Genomic DNA, 22,051 nt, shown 5'->3' on the forward strand with positions numbered 1-22,051 from the left:
GTCTGTATTGCAGTGGTAGTGTAGTGTCTGTATTGCAGTGGTAGTGTCTGTATTGTAGTGGTAGTGTCTGTATTGTAGTGGTAGTGTCTGTATTGTAGTGGTAGTGTCTGTATTGTAGTGGTAGTGTCTGTATTGTAGTGGTAGTGGCTGTATTTTAGTGGTAGTGTCTTTATTGTAGTGGTAGTGTAGTGTCTGTAGTATTGTGGTAGTGTCTGTATTGTAGTGGTAGTGTCTGTATTGTAGTGGTAGTGAAGTGTCTGTTTTGTAGTGGTAGTGTCTGTATTGTAGTGGTAGTGTCTGTATTGTAGTGGTAGTGTCTGTATTGTAGTGGTACTGTCTGTATTGTAGTGGTAGGTGTCTGTATTGTAGTGGTAGGTGTCTGTATTGTAGTGGTAGTGTTTGTATTGTAGTGGTAATGTCTGTATTGTAGTGTAGTGTCTGTATGTTAGTGGAAGTGTCTGTATTGTAGTGGTAGTGTCTGTATTGTAGTGGTAGTGTAGTGTCTGCATTGTAGTGGTAGTGTAGTGTCTGTATTGTAGTGGTAGTGTAGTGTCTGTATTGTAGTGTCTGTATTATAGTGGTAGTGTCTGTATTGTAGTGGTAGTGTCTGTATTGTATTGGTAGTGTCTGTATTATAGTGGTAGTGTCTGTATTGTACTGGTAGTGTCTCTATTATCGTGGTAGTGTCTGAATTGCAGTGGTAATGTAGTGTCTGTATTGCAGTGGTAGTGTAGTGTCTGTATTGCAGTGGTAGTGTAGTGTCTGCATTGTAGTGGTAGTGTAGTGTCTGTATTGTATTGTAGTGGTAGTGTCTGTATTTTAGTGGTAGTGTCGTGTCTGTATTGTAGTGGTAGTGTCTGTATTATAGTGGTAGTGTCTGTATGTTAGTGGAAGTGTCTGTATGTTAGTGGAAGTGTCTGTATGTTAGTGGAAGTGTCTGTATTGTAGTGGTAGTGTCTGTATTGTAGTGGTAGTGTAGTGTCTGTATTGTAGTGTTGTGTCTGTAATGCAGTGGTATTGTAGTGTCTGTATTGCAGTGGTAGTGTAGTGTCTGCATTGTAGTGGTAGTGTAGTGTCTGTATTGTAGTGGTAGTGTCTGTATTGTAGTGGTAGTGTAGTGTCTGTATTGTAGTGTTGTGTCTGTAATGCAGTGGTATTGTAGTGTCTGTATTGCAGTGGTAGTGTAGTGTCTGCATTGTAGTGGTAGTGTAGTGTCTGTATTGTAGTGGTAGTGTCTGTATTGTAGTGGTAGTGTAGTGTCTGTATTGTAGTGTTGTGTCTGTAATGCAGTGGTATTGTAGTGTCTGTATTGCAGTGGTAGTGGTAGTGTCTGTATTGTAGTGGTAGTGTCTGTATTGTATTGGTAGTGTCTGTATTATAGTGGTAGTGTCTGTATTGTAGTGGTAGTGTCTGTATTATCGTGGTAGTGTCTGAATTGCAGTGGTAGTGTAGTGTCTGTATTGCTAGTAGTAGTGTCGTGTCTGTATTGTAGTGGTAGTGTCTGTATTGTAGTGGTAGTGTCTGTATTGTAGTGGAAGTGTCTGTATTATTGTGGTAGTGTCTGTTTTGTAGTGGTAGTGTCTGTATTGTAGTGGTAGTGTCTGTATTATCGTGGTAGTGTCTGTATTGTAGTGTAGTGTCTGTATTTTAGCGGTAGTGTAGTGTCTGTATTGCAGTGGTAGTGTAGTGTCTGTATTGCAGTGGTAGTGTAGTGTCTGTATTGCAGTGGTAGTGTAGTGTCTGTATTGTAGTGGTAGTGTCTGTATTATAGTGGTAGTGTCTGTTTTGTAGTGGTAGTGTCTGTATTGCAGTGGTAGTGTCTGTATTGCAGTGGTAGTGGTAGTGTAGTGTCTGTATTGTAGTGGTAGTGTAGTGTCTGTATTGTAGTGTCTGTATTGTAGTGGTAGTGTCTGTATTGTAGTGGTAGTGTCTGTATTGTATTGGTAGTGTCTGTATTATAGTGGTAGTGTCTGTATTGTACTGGTAGTGTCTGTATTATCGTGGTAGTGTCTGAATTACAGTGGTAATGTAGTGTCTGTATTGCAGTGGTAGTGTAGTGTCTGTATTGCAGTGGTAGTGTAGTGTCTGCATTGTAGTGGTAGTGTAGTGTCTGTATTGTATTGTAGTGGTAGTGTCTGTATTTTAGTGGTAGTGTCGTGTCTGTATTGTAGTGGTAGTGTCTGTATTATAGTGGTAGTGTCTGTATGTTAGTGGAAGTGTCTGTATTGTAGTGGTAGTGTCTGTATTGTAGTGGTAGTGTAGTGTCTGTATTGTAGTGTTGTGTCTGTAATGCAGTGGTATTGTAGTGTCTGTATTGCAGTGGTAGTGTAGTGTCTGCATTGTAGTGGTAGTGTAGTGTCTGTATTGTAGTGGTAGTGTCTGTATTGTAGTGGTAGTGTCTGTATTGTATTGGTAGTGTCTGTATTATAGTGGTAGTGTCTGTATTGTAGTGGTAGTGTCTGTATTATCATGGTAGTGTCTGAATTGCAGTGGTAGTGTAGTGTCTGTATTGTAGTGGTAATGTCTGTATTGTAGTGTAGTGTCTGTATGTTAGTGGAAGTGTCTGTATTGTAGTGGTAGTGTCTGTATTGTAGTGGTAGTGTAGTGTCTGCATTGTAGTGGTAGTGTCTGTATTGTATTGGTAGTGTCTGTATTATAGTGGTAGTGTCTGTATTGTACTGGTAGTGTCTGTATTATCGTGGTAGTGTCTGAATTGCAGTGGTAGTGTAGTGTCTGTATTGCAGTGGTAGTGTAGTGTCTGCATTGTAGTGGTAGTGTAGTGTCTGTATTGTAGTGGTAGTGTAGTGTCTGTATTGTAGTGGTAGTGTCTGTATTTTAGTGGTAGTGTCGTGTCTGTATTGTAGTGGTAGTGTCTGTATTATAGTGGTAGTGTCTGTATTGTAGTGGTAGTGTCTGTATTGTAGTGGAAGTGTCTGTATTGTTGTGGTAGTGTCTGTTTTGTAGTGGTAGTGTCTGTATTGTAGTGGTAGTGTAGTGTCTGTATTGTAGTGTTGTGTCTGTAATGCAGTGGTATTGTAGTGTCTGTATTGCAGTGGTAGTGGTAGTGTCTGTATTGTAGTGGTAGTGTCTGTATTGTATTGGTAGTGTCTGTATTATAGTGGTAGTGTCTGTATTGTAGTGGTAGTGTCTGTATTATCGTGGTAGTGTCTGTATTATAGTGGTAGTGTCTGTATTGTAGTGGTAGTGTCTGTATTATCGTGGTAGTGTCTGAATTGCAGTGGTAGTGTCTGTATTGTAGTGGAAGTGTCTGTATTATTGTGGTAGTGTCTGTTTTGTAGTGGTAGTGTCTGTATTGTAGTGGTAGTGTCTGTATTATCGTGGTAGTGTCTGTATTGTAGTGTAGTGTCTGTATTTTAGTGGTAGTGTAGTGTCTGTATTGCAGTGGTAGTGTAGTGTCTGTATTGCAGTGGTAGTGTAGTGTCTGTATTGTAGTGGTAGTGTCTGTATTATAGTGGTAGTGTCTGTATTGTAGTGGTAGTGTCTGTATTGCAGTGGTAGTGTCTGTATTGCAGTGGTAGTGTCTGTATTGCAGTGGTAGTGTCTGTATTGCGGTGGTAGTGAAGTGTCTGTATTATAGTGGTAATGTCTGTATTGTAGTGGTAGTGAAGTGTCTGTATTATAGTGTTAATGTCTGTATTGTAGTGGTAGTATGTGTATTGTAGTGGTAGTGTCTATATTGTAGTGGTAGTGTCTGTATTATCATGGTAGTGTCTGTATTGTAGTGTAGTGTCTGTATTTTAGTGGTAGTGTAGTGTCTGTATTGCAGTGGTAGTGTAGTGTCTGTATTGCAGTGGTAGTGTAGTGTCTGTATTGCAGTGGTAGTGTAGTGTCTGTATTGTAGTGGTAGTGTAGTGTCTGTATTGTAGTGGTAGTGTCTGTAGTATTGTGGTAGTGCCTGTATTGTAGTGGTAGTGTAGTGTCTGTATTGCAGTGGTAGTGTAGTGTCTGTATTGTAGTGGTAGTGTAGTGTCTGTATTGTAGTGGTAGTGTACTGTCTGTATTGTAGTGGTAGTGTAGTGTCTGTATTGTAGTGGTAGTGTCTGTATTATCGTGGTAGTGGCTGTATTGTAGTGTAGTGTCTGTATTTTAGTGGTAGTGTCTGTATTGCAGTGATAGTGTAGTGTCTGTATTGCAGTGGTTGTGTAGTGTCTGTTTTGCAGTGGTAGTGTAGTGTCTGTATTATAGTGGTAGTGTCTGTATTGTAGTGGTAGTGTCTGTATTGCAGTGGTAGTGTCTGTATTGCAGTGGTAGTGTAGCGTCTGTATTTTAGTGGTAGTGTAGTGTCTGTATTATAGTGGTAATGTCTGTATTGTAGTGGTAGCATATGTATTGTAGTGGTAGTATCTGTATTAAAATGGTAGTGTCTGTCTTGTAGTGGTAGTGTAGTGTCTGTATTTTAGTGGTAGTGTAGTGTCTGTCTTGTAGTGGTAGTGTAGTGTCTGTATTTTAGTGGTAGTGTAGCGTCTGTATTTTAGTGGTAGTGTAGTGTCTGTATTATAGTGGTAATGTCTGTATTGTAGTGGTAGCATATGTATTGTAGTGGTAGTATCTGTATTAAAATGGTAGTGTCTGTCTTGTAGTGGTAGTGTAGTGTCTGTATTTTAGTGGTAGTGTAGTGTCTGTCTTGTAGTGGTAGTGTAGTGTCTGTCTTGTAGTGGTAGTGTAGTGTCTGTCTTGTAGTGGTAGTGTAGTGTCTGTATTTTAGTGGTAGTGTAGTGTCTGTCTTGTAGTGGTAGTGTAGTGTCTGTATTTTAGTGGTAGTGTAGTGTCTGTCTTGTAGTGGTAGTGTAGTGTCTGTATTTTAGTGGTAGTGTAGTGTCTGTCTTGTAGTGGTAGTGTAGTGTCTGTATTTTAGTGGTAGTGTAGTGTCTGTCTTGTAGTGGTAGTGTAGTGTCTGTATTTTAGTGGTAGTGTAGTGTCTGTCTTGTAGTGGTAGTGTAGTGTCTGTATTTTAGTGGTAGTGTAGTGTCTGTCTTGTAGTGGTAGTGTAGTGTCTGTATTTTAGTGGTAGTGTAGTGTCCACATTTTTGACAAGATAAATTACATTTAGTGCTTCTTGTTGGACAAGTTCAGGTAACGTTAGTATATCCTCTGTTGGAAAATGTTTTGTCCTGTTTCCTGCCTACCGACGGCAGCCCTGGTGTTGTTGTTTGGTCACCCGGCTCGGGAGCAGCTGTAGGCGAGGTGTGGACAACATAATGGTATGGTATAAATAGAAATGAAAGCAGTCTGAGGATCATCTTACACAGCCATGCTGCCGCACACGCGTGTCGGCTTCTTGTGTCTTATTAGAGAGTGCGAGGGAGTGAGAGAACGCAGCACAACATGTAAGTGTGTCATAGCCATCATCATTAACATCATGACAGTTGATATTGTAAGCCGACCCATATAACAAACACATCACGTGTTACTAGGAAGTGGGTCAACACAGCGTGATACCAACGGCACACGCAACAAGGCCAGTCTGTCACACACACGCACGCACACACACACACACACACACGCACACACGCACACGCACACATACCAGCTAGTCATATTTCCGGCTGGCAGGCAGGCAATGTGTTCCTGGAGAGCTAGCAGGCAGGTAGGGATAGGGCAGGGGTTAGTAGGGTTAAGGTCAGGACACCAGACCAGAACAAGGAAATAACATGTGGCCTTGGTGTTCGTTGCTGCATAAATAATATGCTGTGAGAAAGTACACTATTAAGTTTGTCTATATATTTTCTTATACACCTTCCAGTCTTGGAATATTTTTACATATTTAAAAAAATCCTTTGTAATAAATAAATAAATCAATTGGTATCTATGTGTTGCTGCATGTTTTCCTGCGCGCCCTCGTGGATTTTTCGAGTCATTCTCTTGCCAGTCTTTTCACCACGTGTGCATACTGCGTGAGTTCATCATCACAATAAAACAATGACAAATCCTATTACCGATATATTATGAATCTCAATCTTCATTAACCCGGCTGAAGCTGCTCATAACATTACAAATATCATGTATTGTAACCTTTCTTCCTGCAAAAAGCATTTTTCAAAAACCCCAGGAGCAGATCAAAACTCAACTTCAACTGTTGAAATGATTGTGAGAAATAATAAATGACACACACACACACACACACACACACACACACACACACACACACACACACACACACACACACACACACACACACACACACACACACACACACACACACACACACACACACACACACACACACACACACACACACACACACACACACACCTGCATCGTAGAAGGTGTCCAGCACCGAGGTCTCTCCAAAGTCCAGTCGTCCGAAGGTGACGGTGGTCAGCAGAGCGCTCTCTGCATCACAGGCTCTCTGCAGACACTGGAGTGCCCCCGACTCGGGGCTGGTCGCCAGCACTGCCTTCAGCCCATCGTTCAGCACATAGACTGCCCTCAGGGAGCGCTGCTTGGTGGAGGGGCTTGGGCTGGACACATTCTCCCGGTCCACAGACCCTACAAACACTCCCTCGCGACTCTCCCCCCCCCCCCCTCGACCCTCTCCCCCTGCCTCGGTCGCCGGCGCACTCTGACCAGCCGTGTCCATGGCACCAGGGGTGAAAGCGGAGTTCTTCCTCGGTTTTCCTCTCCTCCTGAGGATTGGAGCTGAGCTAGTGTCTCAGTGCATATGTTGCCTGGGAAGTCGTGTGGGTCCGAGTCTGTCCACTGACTGCACCTCACACATCATTACCTTACTGTGTTACCAACCAGACCAGATCAGGCTAGTTCAACACTATCACACAGAGACGAGGGGGGGAGTAGTGAGCGAGAGAGAGAAAGAAAGTTATATGATGGCTCTGAGAAAATGTGTCAACAATCAGAAAGTCAGCAAACCGGCTGTCCGCTGCCTAGTGCCCGGTGGAGCGTGTGAATCTGTCGATCCAGACCTCTCCTCTCCGGTTCCGTCAGACGCTGCACCGCTTGTTCCCACAAATACTCACACGCTGGTCTGGACGGGGTATGTGCATCTCCTCAGGCTCTGTCCTTCTACAACACACACACTCACACACATACACGCTCTTCAAAACAGCTTATACTTCCCAGAGGTACTTAAACAGCACACATAGACAGTTGGGTTGTAGAGCTCTCTAGCAGGGCTGAGGTGCTGCTGCCGCTGCAGCTAAATATAAAACACTGTCTGTCCTCTGATCTGACACCACCAGCTAGCCAGCCAACACTCACACACTCACATACACAGTCAAGTTATTTTGAGTTATGTCCACTGCCCCGAGGACATTCTGGACCTGTCGCACACGATCTCTGTCTTTAGTCGAAGCAACACACACGCGCAAAGACACACACAAATGCACACACACACACACTACCTGAAGAGACAGAGATGGTAACACACACTTGCCTACAAAACATACACACACAGCAAATACAGCAGTTTAAACAAGCAAGAACACAGCAGCCTGTGTGCGTGTGTGTGTGTGTGTGTGTGTGTCCAGTGCTCTATGGAGACTCAGTCATGTTCTACCAGACGAATTAACTGAATCAACAGAGTAAAGAGCAGTGGAGTGGCACTACACACACACACATACGCTCACACACAAAACCAATGCACACACGTGTGTGTGTGTCCAGGTTGGGTTATCAGAGACACAGTAACTGATACCGTGGCTCTCCCTGGGGGTAGGGGGACAGACAGAGGCACACGGAAACAGCTTGGTTGATGTTTTTTTATTAAAATCGGCACACATCCATACTCTTCATCTTTAGAACACTGGAATATAAAAGTCTATTTTACTTTCCTGGAGAGCAATGGCCAAGAAAAAAACAAGACACTTTCTCTTTGTCATCTGAAAGAAAGAAAGAAAGGAGGGAAGGAAGGAAGGAAGGAAGGGAGGAAGGGAGGAAGGAGGGAAGGAAGGAGTCTAAAACTGGAAGGAAGGCCACAGTGAGGGGTTGCAATGGAAACCTTGTAATTTGACACACACAGACACAAAGAGGAGGAATAGGTGTTCCAGGTGTTTTGAGTACCGTGGTGACAGACAGGTGAGAACTTGAGGCCACTCCCCTGATGCAGAGCACTCCAATCAGATTGCAGTAAACAGACAAATAAACAAGCCTTTTCAACACAAACAAACTAACAGACGGGGTGAGGGATTGGGATCGTCTGTCATTTTTGTTGTTGTTTTTTGGCACAAACTAGTTCGGCTGAACCCTGCCTCGGGATGATGTTAAACTCTGGCTGCAGTGTGTGGTGATGTCATCAGTGTGCGCAGTGGAGGGGTGAAGGGTCATTTAGCTAAACTCTTCTTAATCTGCTCCACCTCTATCTGAAAAACACAAACACCAAATGTATAGATAAGATGAAATTGTATCAGTAGTGAATGCATGTTGTTAAGCACTAGACAGGGAGCATCACCATGTGTGTGTGTGTATTCACCTGTAGAGTAATGCGGATCCTCTTCTCCTCTTCCAGGTCACTAGACAACTGCTTCATCTCCTGCCTGGGACAGAGACAACACACGCACACACTATTAACACGCACACACGCAAACTCATATGCACACACACACACAATATTAACAAACACACACCCCTACCTACCTGTGTTGGCTCTTCAGCAGTTCTACAGAGGCTCTCAGCTCTCTAAGCTGTCCTCTCAGCTCCTCCAGGGTGGGTGTCGGCCTACACTCAGGGGAGGGGCTTAACCCGGAAGAGGTGTGGTTTACAGTTGAAGGGGATGGACTTGTTGAGTGGAGGGCCAGGCTTCCTGTGGAAAGTGGGGGGAGGACCGCAGGCTTGGGGGGCAGCACACACTTACTGTCAGGTACCTGTGGGGTTTATCACAAATCAGGATTCATGAGTTAGCCAGCTACTTATATTTTTATTAAAAACTTCAAAATGATTAGGAAAATATGCTTGAAATGGGCATGGATTGATTATATTGTTCTATAGCTATCCATATCCAAGTCTAGGTTCATTAAGGAACCTGAAACCTTTTTTATTTCTCAATGTTTATCAAAGTTATTTGGCTAAATTGATTGTCCTGCTTTGTAGTATAACCCTCTGGGTATACACACACACAACGTACACTCTGATTCACAGCTAAAATGCAGGTTAATCATGAAAACAATTCTTACAGTGATGGTGGGAAGTGCTTTCCTCTTAGAGACATCTACTGGTCTTGGACATAAGGAGTCCTGCTCCTCCTCCTTGTCCTTCTCACTCTTCTCCTCCTCCACCACAGGAAAGTTCAGCAAGTCAATACTGGACAGAGAAGACTGAGACAGAAGAGGAGAGGAAGTAGAGAGCGAGAGAAAGAGAGAGAAGGGTGTCATCAAATAGAGCCCTATGGATGCTGGAACACCTGCTCTTTTTATTAAAAAATGATTTTAATATGAAACTAGATTACTTCTCATAAACTCTGAATCTCGAATGATTTGACTATGAAACTAGATGACTTCACATAAACTCAGAATCTCATAATGTCCCCTCCCCCGACTCCTCCTCGTTTCATGCAGGAGCGATGCACCAGCGTAGGGAGTGAGTTTGAAATTAAAATCATCAGTAGTAGGTTACTTTGGAGTTGCTAGCATGTGCTGTTTCACGGTCAGGTACAGAGAAGGAGGCAACTGCAGTCCGACTGTCAGTAGCAGAACAAATTCAAATCATGTCAAGACTAGCTTGTTTTGAAAGCATAGCCTAGATAACTAGCTGATTCATCTAGCCGACATTAGCGATGATCCGATGATAGCCCACTCCAGTAGTGGTTATAGCAAAGATACTTAACCTATCACCCTTTAATCTTTAGTTATAGGTTGCTTAAAGGCGCTGCATGGTCAATCTGGAGTGTGCATTGGCCGTAAAGCATTTACTGCGATACAAGTTAGGACATTCATACTTCTTGCGCTTTACGAATCAGAGCAGAGCTGTTGTGAAGGATGTTGTCAAGGAAGTATGTTTATACAGGAACTCCAGCCCCCACCTACCGTCAACCAATCATGTCAATGCGGAGCTATACGGAGCCGCATTGTTACAAAATTTGGTAGGCACACGGTGATGGAGTATGGAACTCGATTTGGCCTCTGCAAGCCTCCAGGGGCTCCGCAATTACGTCACACCCTCCGGATCGCATCGTTGGAGCAAGCATAAATTCACTTCTCGTCTACAATGTGTGATGAGTCAGTGTGTTTTTGCAAAAAATGTAGACTTCTGTTAAAACAAATAATGGAGAGTTTGGCTAGAGGAGCAGTAGAAAAGGATGAATGGAATTAAAGCTGGAATCTTAGTTGCTACATCCTTTTTGGACTTCGAAATGAATGATATGTACTCATTGATTCTTGAAGAATATAACTTAGAAATGACTCATGAGCTTAGTTCAACTGTCATACCCCATGAGGACTCAAAATATAAGCTTGTTTAACTCCAATGTTTGGAAACAATGTAAATATAGACAAACTGAAAAGCTTCAAAACATGGTTAAAACTATACATTTCATATCATGGATGGTCAGTCCTTGCATCTATAGCTCTATCTAGGAATTTGTTATTGTTTCAATGAAGGTTTCTAGCTTTAAGTAAATACATTTGGCTGTGGCTGAGTTTTTGCCCCCGTCCCGCCCCTCTGCGGTCCAGATCACGTTCTGCGCATGTATTATTTAACACGCATTCTGTTCTGAGTAGCTGCTGCTCCCTTCTGCTCTCGTTCCTCACCCTCTTCTGAACCAGGATGATGTAGCCTACTGTATCGCTGCTTCTTATTTCTGAACAGCTGAATTAAAAACTCTGCGGTGATTTCAACAAACATGCCAGGCTATTATGACGGTTACAACCATCTCTGTCTGTTGTAATGAATATTGCAGTTGCACAAGCAGGATGCAGTCCGTGCACATTGCATTGGAGCAAAAACAATCAGCGTTTTGTGTGACGATGTAGGGTAATCTTTGTAGTGGCTGCCATATAATAACCATTACCCAGATTTGCTGAAAAAGAACATGACTACTTTGACTGTGTGTCTTGCTTGTGTTTGATATCCTGTCTAGCTGCATGCAACTCCTCACTTGAGTTTTGCATTGGGGCAAAAAAAACTATCTGCGAGTTTATAGGAACATGTTGCTCATGTCTTTTGTGTACAACATGTAAATGGCTGCATGTAACCTAACTTCCCTCCTGAAAAAATAACATGAAATCCTGCTTATGCTTAATAGCCTTCTGACGCATGGAATGTTGACCATGTCCTTTGTGTACAACATGAAGTCTGTAGGCCACACCAGACAGAAGCTTCATCGCTGATCAAGGAGGGGGAAGCGGCAGTAGAGCACTGAGCAGCAGCTACGTTGAGCACCGACCCCACCAAAGGTCTGCGCATGGCCCCGTGTGTGTGTGTGTGTGTGTATACTCACTGTGCTGATGATCTGGGAGCGTGGTCTGCGGTCGAGGACTCTTGGTCTCATTGCGGTCGGGTGGTTTAGTTTTTCTGTAGACAAGACTACAGAGTCCAAGTCAACCACATCTACACACACACACACACACACACACACACACACACACACACACACACACACACACACACACACACACACACACACACACACACACACACACACACACACACACACACACACACACACACACACACACAATACAACCATTATAATGCTAATCTATAGGAACAATTCTAACATTTAACCAGAGACTAGGCAATCAAACAAACAAACACACACAGTGTCCTGATCTATAAGAAGGCTAGGGTTGCTAATTCCTTGCGTATGGACAGAGAGAGGAAGAGAGAAAGAGAGATAAAGCCAAACCTCTGTCTCTTGAGTCAGCCGACTCTCCTTCTCTGACTGGACTCATGTCTGGCCACATAACTGTCAAACTGACCCTGATTGGCCCCTTGTCCTGTCAAACTCACCAATATCTTTTGACCTGTCAGAGGCAGGATCTGGAGTCACAGCCCCACCCTCAAACTTAGGGCTCTCGCACCTGAACAGGTAGACCAAACAACAACTTTAGTGTGTGTTGATTTGTGTGTGTGTGTATGTGTGGGTGTGTGTGTGTGTGTACTGACGGTACAGTAGGAGGTCTCTCAGGTCTGTCAGGGCGTCGGGGAGGGAGGTGGGAGGAGCTTGTCTTTGGTGGGTGGGGCTTCTTTGGAGATTTGGATGGGAGGGTGGGCTTAGGGATCTCTCCAACCTTCACCTCCTCACCTACACACGCACACAAGTTAACAAACACATACATGTATACGGAGAGGGTAAAATAGTAGGAATGGGAACGTCATACACACAGTCACACACGGTCAACATAGAGGTGAGGTGTCAGCCAGCTGAAGAGGTGGGGAGAGCTGCAGCATAAAGCCCAAGCAGGCTGAATAGGAACCCAAGCAGGCTGAATAGGAACCCAAGCAGGCTGAATAGGAACCCAAGCAGGCTGAATAGGAACCCAAGCTGGCTGAATAGGAACCCAATCTGGCTGAATAGGAACCCAATCTGGCTGAATAGGAACCCAATCTGGCTGAATAGGAACCCAATCAGGCTGAATAGGAACCCAATCAGGCTGAATAGGAACCCAATCAGGCTGAATAGGAACCCAATCAGGCTGAATAGGAACCCAATCAGGCTGAATAGGGCCCAAGAAGGCTGAACAGGGCCCAAACAGGCTGAACAGGGCCCAAACAGGCTGAACAGGGCCCAAACAGGCTGAATAGGAACCCAAACAGGCTGAATAGGAACCCAAACAGGCTGAATAGGAACCCAAACAGGCTGAGGGGATCCCCGGGACCACCCATACGTAGAATGTATGCACACATGACTGTAAGTCGCTTTGGATAAAAGCGTCTGCGAAATGGCATATATTACTGAATAGGAACCCAAACAGGCTGAATAGGAACCCAAACAGGCTGAATAAGAATCCAAGCAGGCTGAATAGGGCCCAAGCAGGCTGAATAGCCATATAGGGTAGTAGTCATAGAGAAAGCAGTAGTCAGGCTGCAGCAGGCATAGCAGATCATACTGGAATAGTGCAGTATTGGTAGTAGTTGTAGTATAGTAGTAGTTGTATAATAGTAGTATTGTGGTAGTAGTATGGGAGCACCTCTGTTGTCATCAGATCTGTGAGGCAGAGTTTAGTATTTGTAGTAGTACTATAGTACCTTTGTTGTCATCAGGTGGTCTATGAGGCAGGTGCTCGGGGCGCTCCGGGGGTATCTTTCTGACTTCCGATCTTTTCTCTACAGGTCACACAGGGGTCAGGGGTCAACTCAGGGAGACATTACTGACACTCCTTCCTAGATCTTTGGTTCTCCATCTTTGGTTCTCTCTCGTTCTATCTCTGTCTATCTGTCTGGTTTAATGATCTCCGTAGCTAACGGTTTCTGCCTCTCTCCCTTAAACACACTAACACACACAGAAAATAGAGGAGCAGACATGGAGATAGAGGGAGGATTGAGACGCACACAAAACGGTACCAGTGTCTGAGCGGAGAAGAGCAGAGAGAGGAGAGACAAAGGATTGAGATAGAGAAAAGATGGAGGATTGCGACAGAGGAGAGAGAGGATGGAGATAGAGGAGAGGATGAGATAGAGAATGGAGATAGAGGATGGAGAGAGGATTGCGACAGAGGAGAGGGAGGATGGAGATAGAGGATAGAGAATGGAGATAGAGGATGGAGAGAGGATTGCGACAGAGGAGAGGGAGGATGGAGATAGAGGATAGAGAATGGAGATAGAGAATTGAGAGAGAGGACGGAGAGAGGATTGAGATAGAGGACGGAGATAGAGGATAGATAGAGGATGGAGAGAGGAGAGAGAGGATTGAGATAAAGGATGGAGAGAGGAGAGAGAGGATTGAGAGAGAGGATTGAGATAGAGGATTGAGATAGAGGATTGAGAGAGAGGATGGAGAGAGGATTGAGAGAGAGGATTGAGAGAAGAGAGATAGAGGATTGAGAGAGGAGAGATAGAGGATTGAGATAGAGGATTGAGAGAGGAGAGATAGAGGATTGAGATAGAGGATTGAGAGAGGAGAGAGAGGATTGAGATAGAGGATGGAGAGATGAGAGATAGAGGATGGAGATAAAGGAGAGAGGATGGAGATAGAGATAGAGGAGAGATATTATTGAGATAGAGGATGGAAATAGAGCATTGAGATGGAGGATTGAGATAGAGGATGGCGATAGAGGATGGAGATTAGGGGAGAAAAGGGAAGAGAGGAGAGGAAAAGAGAGGTGTGGACAGGGGGATTACCTGTGGTGTGTTTAGCTGATGGGGCACTGGGGGGAGGCGGCTTCTTTGGTCTCTGCAAACACACACGTGCACATGCACACACACAAAGTAATTTTGCTCTCATGGAATTTCCTTCCTTGAACACTGCAATAACAGCATAAATCCAATTCTATTGTGTGTCTTACCTCTACATCAGGAATTAGCAGCTTGACAAAGTTATCAGGGAAGACTCCCTTTCTCCCCCCTACCTCCCCCATCCACCACCCCGCGTCAGCACAGTCCTACAACACACAGAATTCACATACGCAGGTTATACGCATGCACACACCCCTATCTCTATCACACACACACACACACACACACACACACACACACACACACACACACACACACACACACACACACACACACACACACACACACACACACACACACACACACACACACACACACACACACACACACACACACACACACACACTTGAGTTTAATCATTGGAATGTGATACAAAACGAGGCAACAGTGTGCTTTAGGACCATGCGGACGCCTCCAAACGGTCAGGTAGACTGTTTGGATTATTAATCCGACTGGATAAAAAATAAATAATGATAATTATACCCCCTACTTCTAAAAGCTCCCCTGCATACACACACACACCCTGTTAATGATGGAGATGATCTCTCCGTCTTTGATTGACAGCTCGTCTTCGTTCTGGGCGTCGTACGGGAAGATGACTTTACACAGCTCACGGCCTGAGAACCAGTCAGAACAAAGAGAAACTCTGAATCCCCAAAGTGTATTTCTAGCAAATCAAGAGACTCAGCATTGTTATCTTATTCTAGGTATGAATCAGGAAGTGAGACAGACTGTCCAATGAGAATCTAGTAGATCCCAGGCCCCTCATTCTCACCTTTCACCTTGCCCTCAGGTTCCGCCTTCATAGTTTCCGGGGCAACAGAGGGTGATTTCCTAACCTGTGCCTAGAGGAGTGGAGGGAAACACACACACACACAAATACATAAATACATACCCATATATCTCCATGTGAAATAATCAGGGGATCAAATCCGTACAGACTGGACTCCGTGTGTGTGTGCGAGTGTATGTATAGTTGTGTGTGTAGTGTATAAGGGGCTGTTGTTATAAGGCTGGAACGGATCCCTACGCTATGTTTGTGGAACAAGAGTGGCTCTTCAACAGGAAACACACACACACAGAGCCTGGTCTGTCTCAAACACACACTTCTCTGTTTCACACTCAGTAAACCACCCACTCTCCCTCCCCCTCTCTCACTCTCCCACCCTTGTTCACTCTTTCTCCCTCCTACCCTTTCATAGCTCACTCCATCCCCCTCTCTCCACCCAGTCTAATCCGAGTTGTACCTAATATGAGTAGTGTGAGGCACACACACTCACCTACCCGTACACAACTGGTCAACCATCGTTAAAGTAACGTCAGACTGTGACACACAGCTGGATACTTCCTCAGCCCTCAGGGGAGGAGACATTCCAGTCTAGTACAGATGTTAACTCTAGACACTGTTTTTTTTAGGGAGGGACAATCTGATCCTGCATCTAAATGCTAGTCCCCAGAACTATCCATGGTAACCCCCCCCCCATTCATTAGAGAACTGAGACTACACTTCCCATAAACCATCACTACAGCCACCCGCACAGCAGGTCAGGCTGCTAAACATCCTACACACACAAAGACACACACACACCCTGACACGTACCCAAACTCACATACTCAAACACACACACCGTGACACGTACCCAAACTCACATTCTCAAACACACACACCGTGACACGTACCCAAACTCACATACTCAAACACACACCCGACAAACATAGATTAGCACACGCTAATCAAGACACACCCTGAAGAAAATGTAACCCAGCCATCATCCAGACAGTCCCTTTACAAAGCAGATTCAACACTAATACAGCGAGAGGGAAGAGAAAAAGTCAAGAGAAAGAGAGAAAAGGAGAGAGATGTAGCTGTCTTACCCTCCACAGAGTGACCCAGTGTATGTCTGTGTGTGTACACGTCGGAGAAAAACCCCAATGCCTCCCTCTTCCTTCCTCCCTCCTTCCCTCCCTCCCTCACACCCCGTAGAGCTCTCTCTCACTGATGAAGTGAGTGTGTGTGTGTGTGTGTGTGTGTGTGTGTGTGTGTGTGTGTGTGTGTGTGTGTGTGTGTGTGTGTGTGTGTGTGTGTGTGTGTGTGTGTGTGTGTGTGTGTGTGTGTGTGTGTGTGTGTGTATGTTTGTAATGAGAAGTACTTCCTCTGCTGTGAAACTGAAAGACAGGAAAAAGCGGAGCCTAGTCTGGACTTCCTTTCTCCCATTTACACACACAAACATCATACAGGTAACTGCCAAAATAAAGGAAACACCAACATAAAGTGTGTTAATAGGATGTTGGACCACCACGAGCCAGAACAGCTTTAATCCACCTTGGCATAGACTCTCCAAGCGTCTTGAACTCTGTTGGTGGGATGTCATACCATTCTTCCACGTGAAATTCCATTATTTGGTGTTTTGTTGATGGTGGTGGAAAACACTGTTTCAGGCACCGCTCCAGAATATCCCATACAGTAAGTGTTCAATAGGGTTGAGATCTGGGGAATGAGACGGCCATGGCATATGGTTTATATCGTTTTCATGCTCATCAAACCATTCAGTGACCACTCGTGCCCTGTGGATGGTGACTATGGGGCAAAATAATCATATAAAAATAAAAATAATGGCCTGCCCAGCATTCTTATACATGTTAATTGATTAATTAACTCAGGAACCACACCTGTGTGAAAGCATCTGCTTTCAATATACCTTGTTATCCTCATTTACTCAAGTGTTTCCATTGTTTTGGCAGTTACCTGTATATGCACTATTATGTGTGTGTGTATGTGTGTGTCACCTTCTCTCCCTCTGTGTCCATATCTTCAGATGCAGGTCTCAGTCTGATGGGCTGGTCTTTAAAGATGTCACCGAACCCGAACCCTCGAACCTGGAGACACACATTACCACTACTATAGTTAACACAACTACACCATTACTAACTAGTTAACACACCTACTACACTATTACTAACTAGTTAACACATCGACACTATTACTAACTAGTTAACACACCTACACTATTATTAAACAAATAACTTTCTTCTGAAACTCATCATCCTGTACAAGCTCTTCAGTTTCTTGGCAATTTCTCGCATGGAATAACCTTCATTTCTCAGAACAAGAATAGACTGACGAGTTTCAGAAGAAAGTTCTTTGTTTCTGGCCATTCTGATCCTGTAATCGAACCCACAAATGCTGATGCTCCAAATACTCAACTAGTCTAAATAAGGCCAGTTTTATTGCTTCTTTAATCAGGACAACAGTTTTCAGCTGTGCGAACATAATTGCAAAAGGGTTTTCTCATGATCAATTATCTTTGTAAAAGTTTTTCTTTATTTCTACATTGTATAATAATAGTGACAACATCAAAACTATGAAATAAAACATATGGAATCATGTAGTAACCAAAGAAGTGCTAAATAAATCAAAATATATTTTAGATTAGAGAGTCTTCAAAGTCAAAGCCACCCTTTGCCTTGATGACAGCATTGCACACTCTTGGCATTCCCTCAACCAGCTTCATGAGGTAGTCACCTGGAATGCATTTCAATTAACAGGTGTGCCTTGTTAAACGTTCATTTGTGGAATTTTTTTCCTTCTTAATGCATTTGAGACAATCAGTTGTGTTGTAAGGATGGTATACAGAAGATAGCCCTATTTGGTTAAAGCCCAAGTCCGTGGCAAGAACAGCTCAAATAAGCAAAAAGAAACAACAGTCCATCATTACTTTAAGACATGAAGGTCAGCCAATACAGAACATTTCAAGAACCTTGTGCAGTTGCAAAAACCATCAAGCGCTATGATGAAACGGGCTCTCATGAGGACCACCACAGGAAAGGAAGACCCAGAGTTACCTCTGCTGCAGAGGATAAGTTCATTCGAGTTACCAGTGTCAGAAATTGCAGCCCAAATAAATGCAGTAACAGACACATCTCAACATCAACTGTTCAGAGGAGACTGTTTGAGTCAGGCCTTCATTGTCTAATTGCTGCAAAGAAACCACTACGAAAGGACACCAATAAGAAAAATAAACTTGCTTGGGCCAGGGAACAAGCAACGGACATTAAACCAGTGGAAATCTGTCCTTTGGTCTGATTTGGTTTGATATTTTTTTGGTTCCAACCGGCATGTCTTTGTGAGATACAGAGTAGGTGAACGGATGATCTCACCATGTGTGGTTTCCACTGTGAAGCATGGAGGAGGAGGTATGATGGTGTAGGGGTGCTTTGCTGGTGACACTGTCTGTGATTTATTTAGAATTCAAGGCACACTTAACCAGCATGGCTACCACAGCATTCTACAGCGATACACCATCCCATCTGGTTTGCGCTTAGTGGGACTATCATTGGATGTTCTACAGGACAATGACCCAACACACATCCAGGCTGTGTAAGGGCGATTTTACCAAGAAGGAGAGTGATGGAGTACTGCATCAGATGACCTGGCCTCCACAATCACCCAACCTCAACCAAATTGAGATGGTTTGGGTGCTCAGCATATTGCTCAGCATATGTGGGAACTCCGTCAAGACTGTTGGAAAAGCATTCCAGGTGAAGCTGGTTGAGGGAATGCCAAGATTGTGCAAAGCTGTCATCAAGGCAAAGGGTGGGTACTTTAAAGAATCTCAAATCTCAAATATATTTTGATTTGTTTAACACTTTTTTGGTTAGTACTTGATTCCATATGTGTTATTTCATAGTGTTGATGTCTTCACTATTATTCTACAATGTAGAAAATAGTAAAAATAAAGAAAAACCCTTGAATTTTTCAATTTTTTAATTGACCTTTATTTAACTAGTAGGTTAACTGCCTGTTCAGGGGCAGAACGACAGATTTGTACCTTGTCAGCTCGGGGATTTGGACTAGTAACCGGAAGGCAGTTAACCTACTGTTCCTAGGCCGTCATTGAAAATAAGAATTTGTTCTTAACTGACTTGCGTAGTTAAATAAAGGTAAATTAAAAATTTAAAAAATTCAAGGGTTTTTCTTTATTTTGACTATTTTCTACATTTTCTACAACACTCTAACCACTAGGCTACCCTGCCGCCCCAATGAGTAGGTGTGTCAAAACATTTGACTGGTAATGGAACACACACACTCACGAGAGCGATATAGATATATACACTATGTGGCCAAAAGTATGTGAATACCTCTTCAAATTAATGGATTCGGCTATTTCATCCACACGCGTTGCTGACAGGTGTATACAATCAAGCACACAGCCATGCAATCTCCATAGACAAACATTGGCAGTAGAATGGCCTTACAGAAGAGCTCAGTGACATTCAACGTAACACGTTCATAGGATGCCACCTTTCTAACATGTCAGTTTGTCATATTTCTGCCCTGCTAGAGATGCCCCCGGTCAACTCTAAGTGTGGATATTGTAAAGCGGAAGCATCTAGGAGCAACAACGGCTCAGCCGCGAAGTGGTAGGCCACACAAGCTCACAGAACGGGACCACAGAGTGCTGAAGCTCGCAGCACCTAAAAATCATCTGCAACACTCACTACCGAGTTCCAAACTTCCTCTGGAAGCAACGGCAGCACAATAACTGTTTGTGGGATCTTCATGAAAAGGGATTCCATGGCCGAGCAACCGAACACAAGCCTTAGATCACCATGCACAATGCCAAGCGTCGGCTGGAGTGGTGTAAAGCTCTCCGCCATTGGGACTGGAGCAGTGGAAACGCGCTCTCTGGAGTGATGAATCATGCTTCACCATCTGGCTGTCTGATAGACAAATCTGGGTATGGCAGATGCCAGGAGAACGCTACCTGCCCCAATGCGTAGTGCCAAGTTTGGTCGCGGAGGAATAATGGTCTGGGGCTGTTTTCATGGTTCAGGCTAGGCCCCTTATTTCCAATGAAGGAAAATCTTAATGCTACAGGATACAATGACATCTGAGGCGATTATGTGCTTCCAACTCTGTGGCAACAGTTTGGGGAAGGCCCTTTCCTGTTATAGTGTGACAATCCCCCTGTGCACAAAGCGAGGTACACACAGAAATGGTTTGTCCAGACAAACAGACAGACAGATAGATAATAACCTTTTTGGGTTGAATCTCTCCGCTGTCAGAGCGACTCTCTCCGCCATCACTCTCACTGCCTGGACTGTCTTTACCTACACACGAAAGCACACACACATATAATGACCATTTATGCTTATAATTGCATTAAAAACCATTTCGAGTTCTGAAGAATCATATAACTGGATTTCCTTAAATAGTATTCAAATGTATTCATACGTATCTGCCATTTCATGCTAATAAAAAACATTTGACCAGTGATGCGTACACGTGCATGAGTGTGAGTGACTCACTGGTCCTGCTGCTGCGTAGCTCCTCCTGTGATGACCTAGTGGATGTGTCTAGTGAAGGGGGCGTGTCCTCCAGCTCTCTGGTGAAGTTGGAGGGAAACATCCCTGTCTTACCATTCAGACTGCCCTCCCACCAGCCCTCCTCCACCTGAACATATGAAACATGAAGGGAGAGTGAACTTATCTGAGGGTGGAATCAAAACCACAAGTTTCTGGTCGGGAGACCTGTACGCTATCAACGGCTCCAAGAAAGCTAGCTCCTGTGGGGAAGTTAATATACCTGCTTATGAATGAACGCAGGGTCACTACCGAATCATAATTTGGTTTAATAGGTCTGTCATGTGGCCACAAGAGGGCACAGTAACTACAGTAAAGAGAAAGTTGAAAAACACAGCCAAACATACAGTCAGCCTCCCCGCTCACCTCCCCCAGTATGTCAGCCTCCCCTCTTACCTCCCCCAGTATGTCAGCCTCCCCTTTCACCTCCCCCAGTATGTCAGCCTCCCCTCTCACCTCCCCCAGTATGTCAGCCTCCCCTCTCACCTCCCCCAGTATGTCAGCCTCCCCTCTCACCTCCCCCAGTATGTCAGCCTCCCCTCTCACCTCCCCCAGTATGTCAGCCTCCCCTCTCACCTCCCCCAGTATGTCAGCCTCCCCTCTCACCTCCCCCAGTATGTCAGCCCCCCTCTCACCTCCCCCAGTATGTCAGCCTCCCCTCTCACCTCCCCCAGTATGTCAGCCTCCCCTCTCACCTCCCCCAGTATGTTGATGACATCTCCTATCTTCAGCTCTAACTCGTCCTCATTCTGGGGAACATAGCTAAATGACGCCTTACACCTCCTTTGGCGGATCTGATCTCCTGGGGGGAACGAACACACACACACACACACACACACACACACACACACACACACACACACACACACACACACACACACACACACACACACACACACACACACACACACACACACACACACACACACACACACACACACACACACACACACACACTATTTAATTATGTATAATGTTCACAAATATTATTTGTAGCCCACTGCACATATACTAAACAACATATACAGTGCATTCGGAAAGTATTCAGAGCCCTTTATATTATTATTTACTTTTTCCACATTTTGTTAAGTTACAGCCTTATTCTAAAATTGAATAAATAAAAATGTTTCCTCATCAATCTACACACAATACCCCAAAATGACAAAGTGAAAAAAGGTTCTTAGAAATGTTTTCCAATTTGTTAAATTTAAAACAGAAATACCTTATTTACAAAAGTATTCAGACCCTTTGCCATTGTACCAAAAAATGTCTGCAGGCCACGACCGGGAGGTCCGTGGGGCGAAGCATAATTGGCCTAGCGTCG

General features: G+C 44.2%; 2 protein-coding genes across 7 annotated transcripts in view; both read right to left on the reverse strand.

Moving 5' to 3' along the window:
* The window catches only part of map3k15 (mitogen-activated protein kinase kinase kinase 15), a 66,420-nt gene extending 59,819 nt beyond the window's left edge, over positions 1-6,601 (reverse strand). Inside the window, exon 1 of the mRNA XM_046290962.1 lies at positions 6,274-6,601. Coding sequence (XP_046146918.1) covers positions 6,274-6,601 — 328 coding nt within the window. The remainder of the gene's footprint in view (positions 1-6,273) is intronic.
* A 1,121-nt stretch (positions 6,602-7,722) lies between these two features.
* The window catches only part of sh3kbp1 (SH3-domain kinase binding protein 1), a 24,992-nt gene continuing 10,663 nt past the window's right edge, over positions 7,723-22,051 (reverse strand). For 2 of the 6 annotated variants that reach the window (XM_046292749.1, XM_046292747.1), the window contains exons 4-20: positions 21,423-21,529; positions 20,674-20,818; positions 20,402-20,475; positions 17,152-17,241; positions 16,739-16,852; positions 15,140-15,209; positions 14,887-14,981; positions 14,415-14,510; positions 14,251-14,302; positions 13,159-13,236; positions 12,076-12,214; positions 11,920-11,990; positions 11,408-11,517; positions 9,147-9,287; positions 8,611-8,837; positions 8,447-8,510; positions 7,723-8,336 (exon numbers count right to left, since the gene is read on the reverse strand). In XM_046292749.1, coding sequence (XP_046148705.1) covers positions 8,298-8,336; positions 8,447-8,510; positions 8,611-8,837; positions 9,147-9,287; positions 11,408-11,517; positions 11,920-11,990; positions 12,076-12,214; positions 13,159-13,236; positions 14,251-14,302; positions 14,415-14,510; positions 14,887-14,981; positions 15,140-15,209; positions 16,739-16,852; positions 17,152-17,241; positions 20,402-20,475; positions 20,674-20,818; positions 21,423-21,529 — 1,712 coding nt within the window. In that variant the 3' untranslated portion in view covers positions 7,723-8,297. Of the gene's footprint in view, positions 8,337-8,446; positions 8,511-8,610; positions 8,838-9,146; positions 9,288-11,407; positions 11,518-11,919; positions 11,991-12,075; positions 12,215-13,158; positions 13,237-14,250; positions 14,303-14,414; positions 14,511-14,886; positions 14,982-15,139; positions 15,210-16,738; positions 16,853-17,151; positions 17,242-20,401; positions 20,476-20,673; positions 20,819-21,183; positions 21,190-21,422; positions 21,530-22,051 lie in introns of those variants that run through there. The other 4 variants (XM_046292750.1, XM_046292753.1, XM_046292751.1 and 1 more) reach the window with 4 other exon arrangements.

This window comes from Oncorhynchus gorbuscha, linkage group LG12 (genome assembly GCF_021184085.1).
Source record: "Oncorhynchus gorbuscha isolate QuinsamMale2020 ecotype Even-year linkage group LG12, OgorEven_v1.0, whole genome shotgun sequence".
In the NCBI taxonomy this organism is placed as follows: domain Eukaryota; kingdom Metazoa; phylum Chordata; class Actinopteri; order Salmoniformes; family Salmonidae; genus Oncorhynchus; species Oncorhynchus gorbuscha.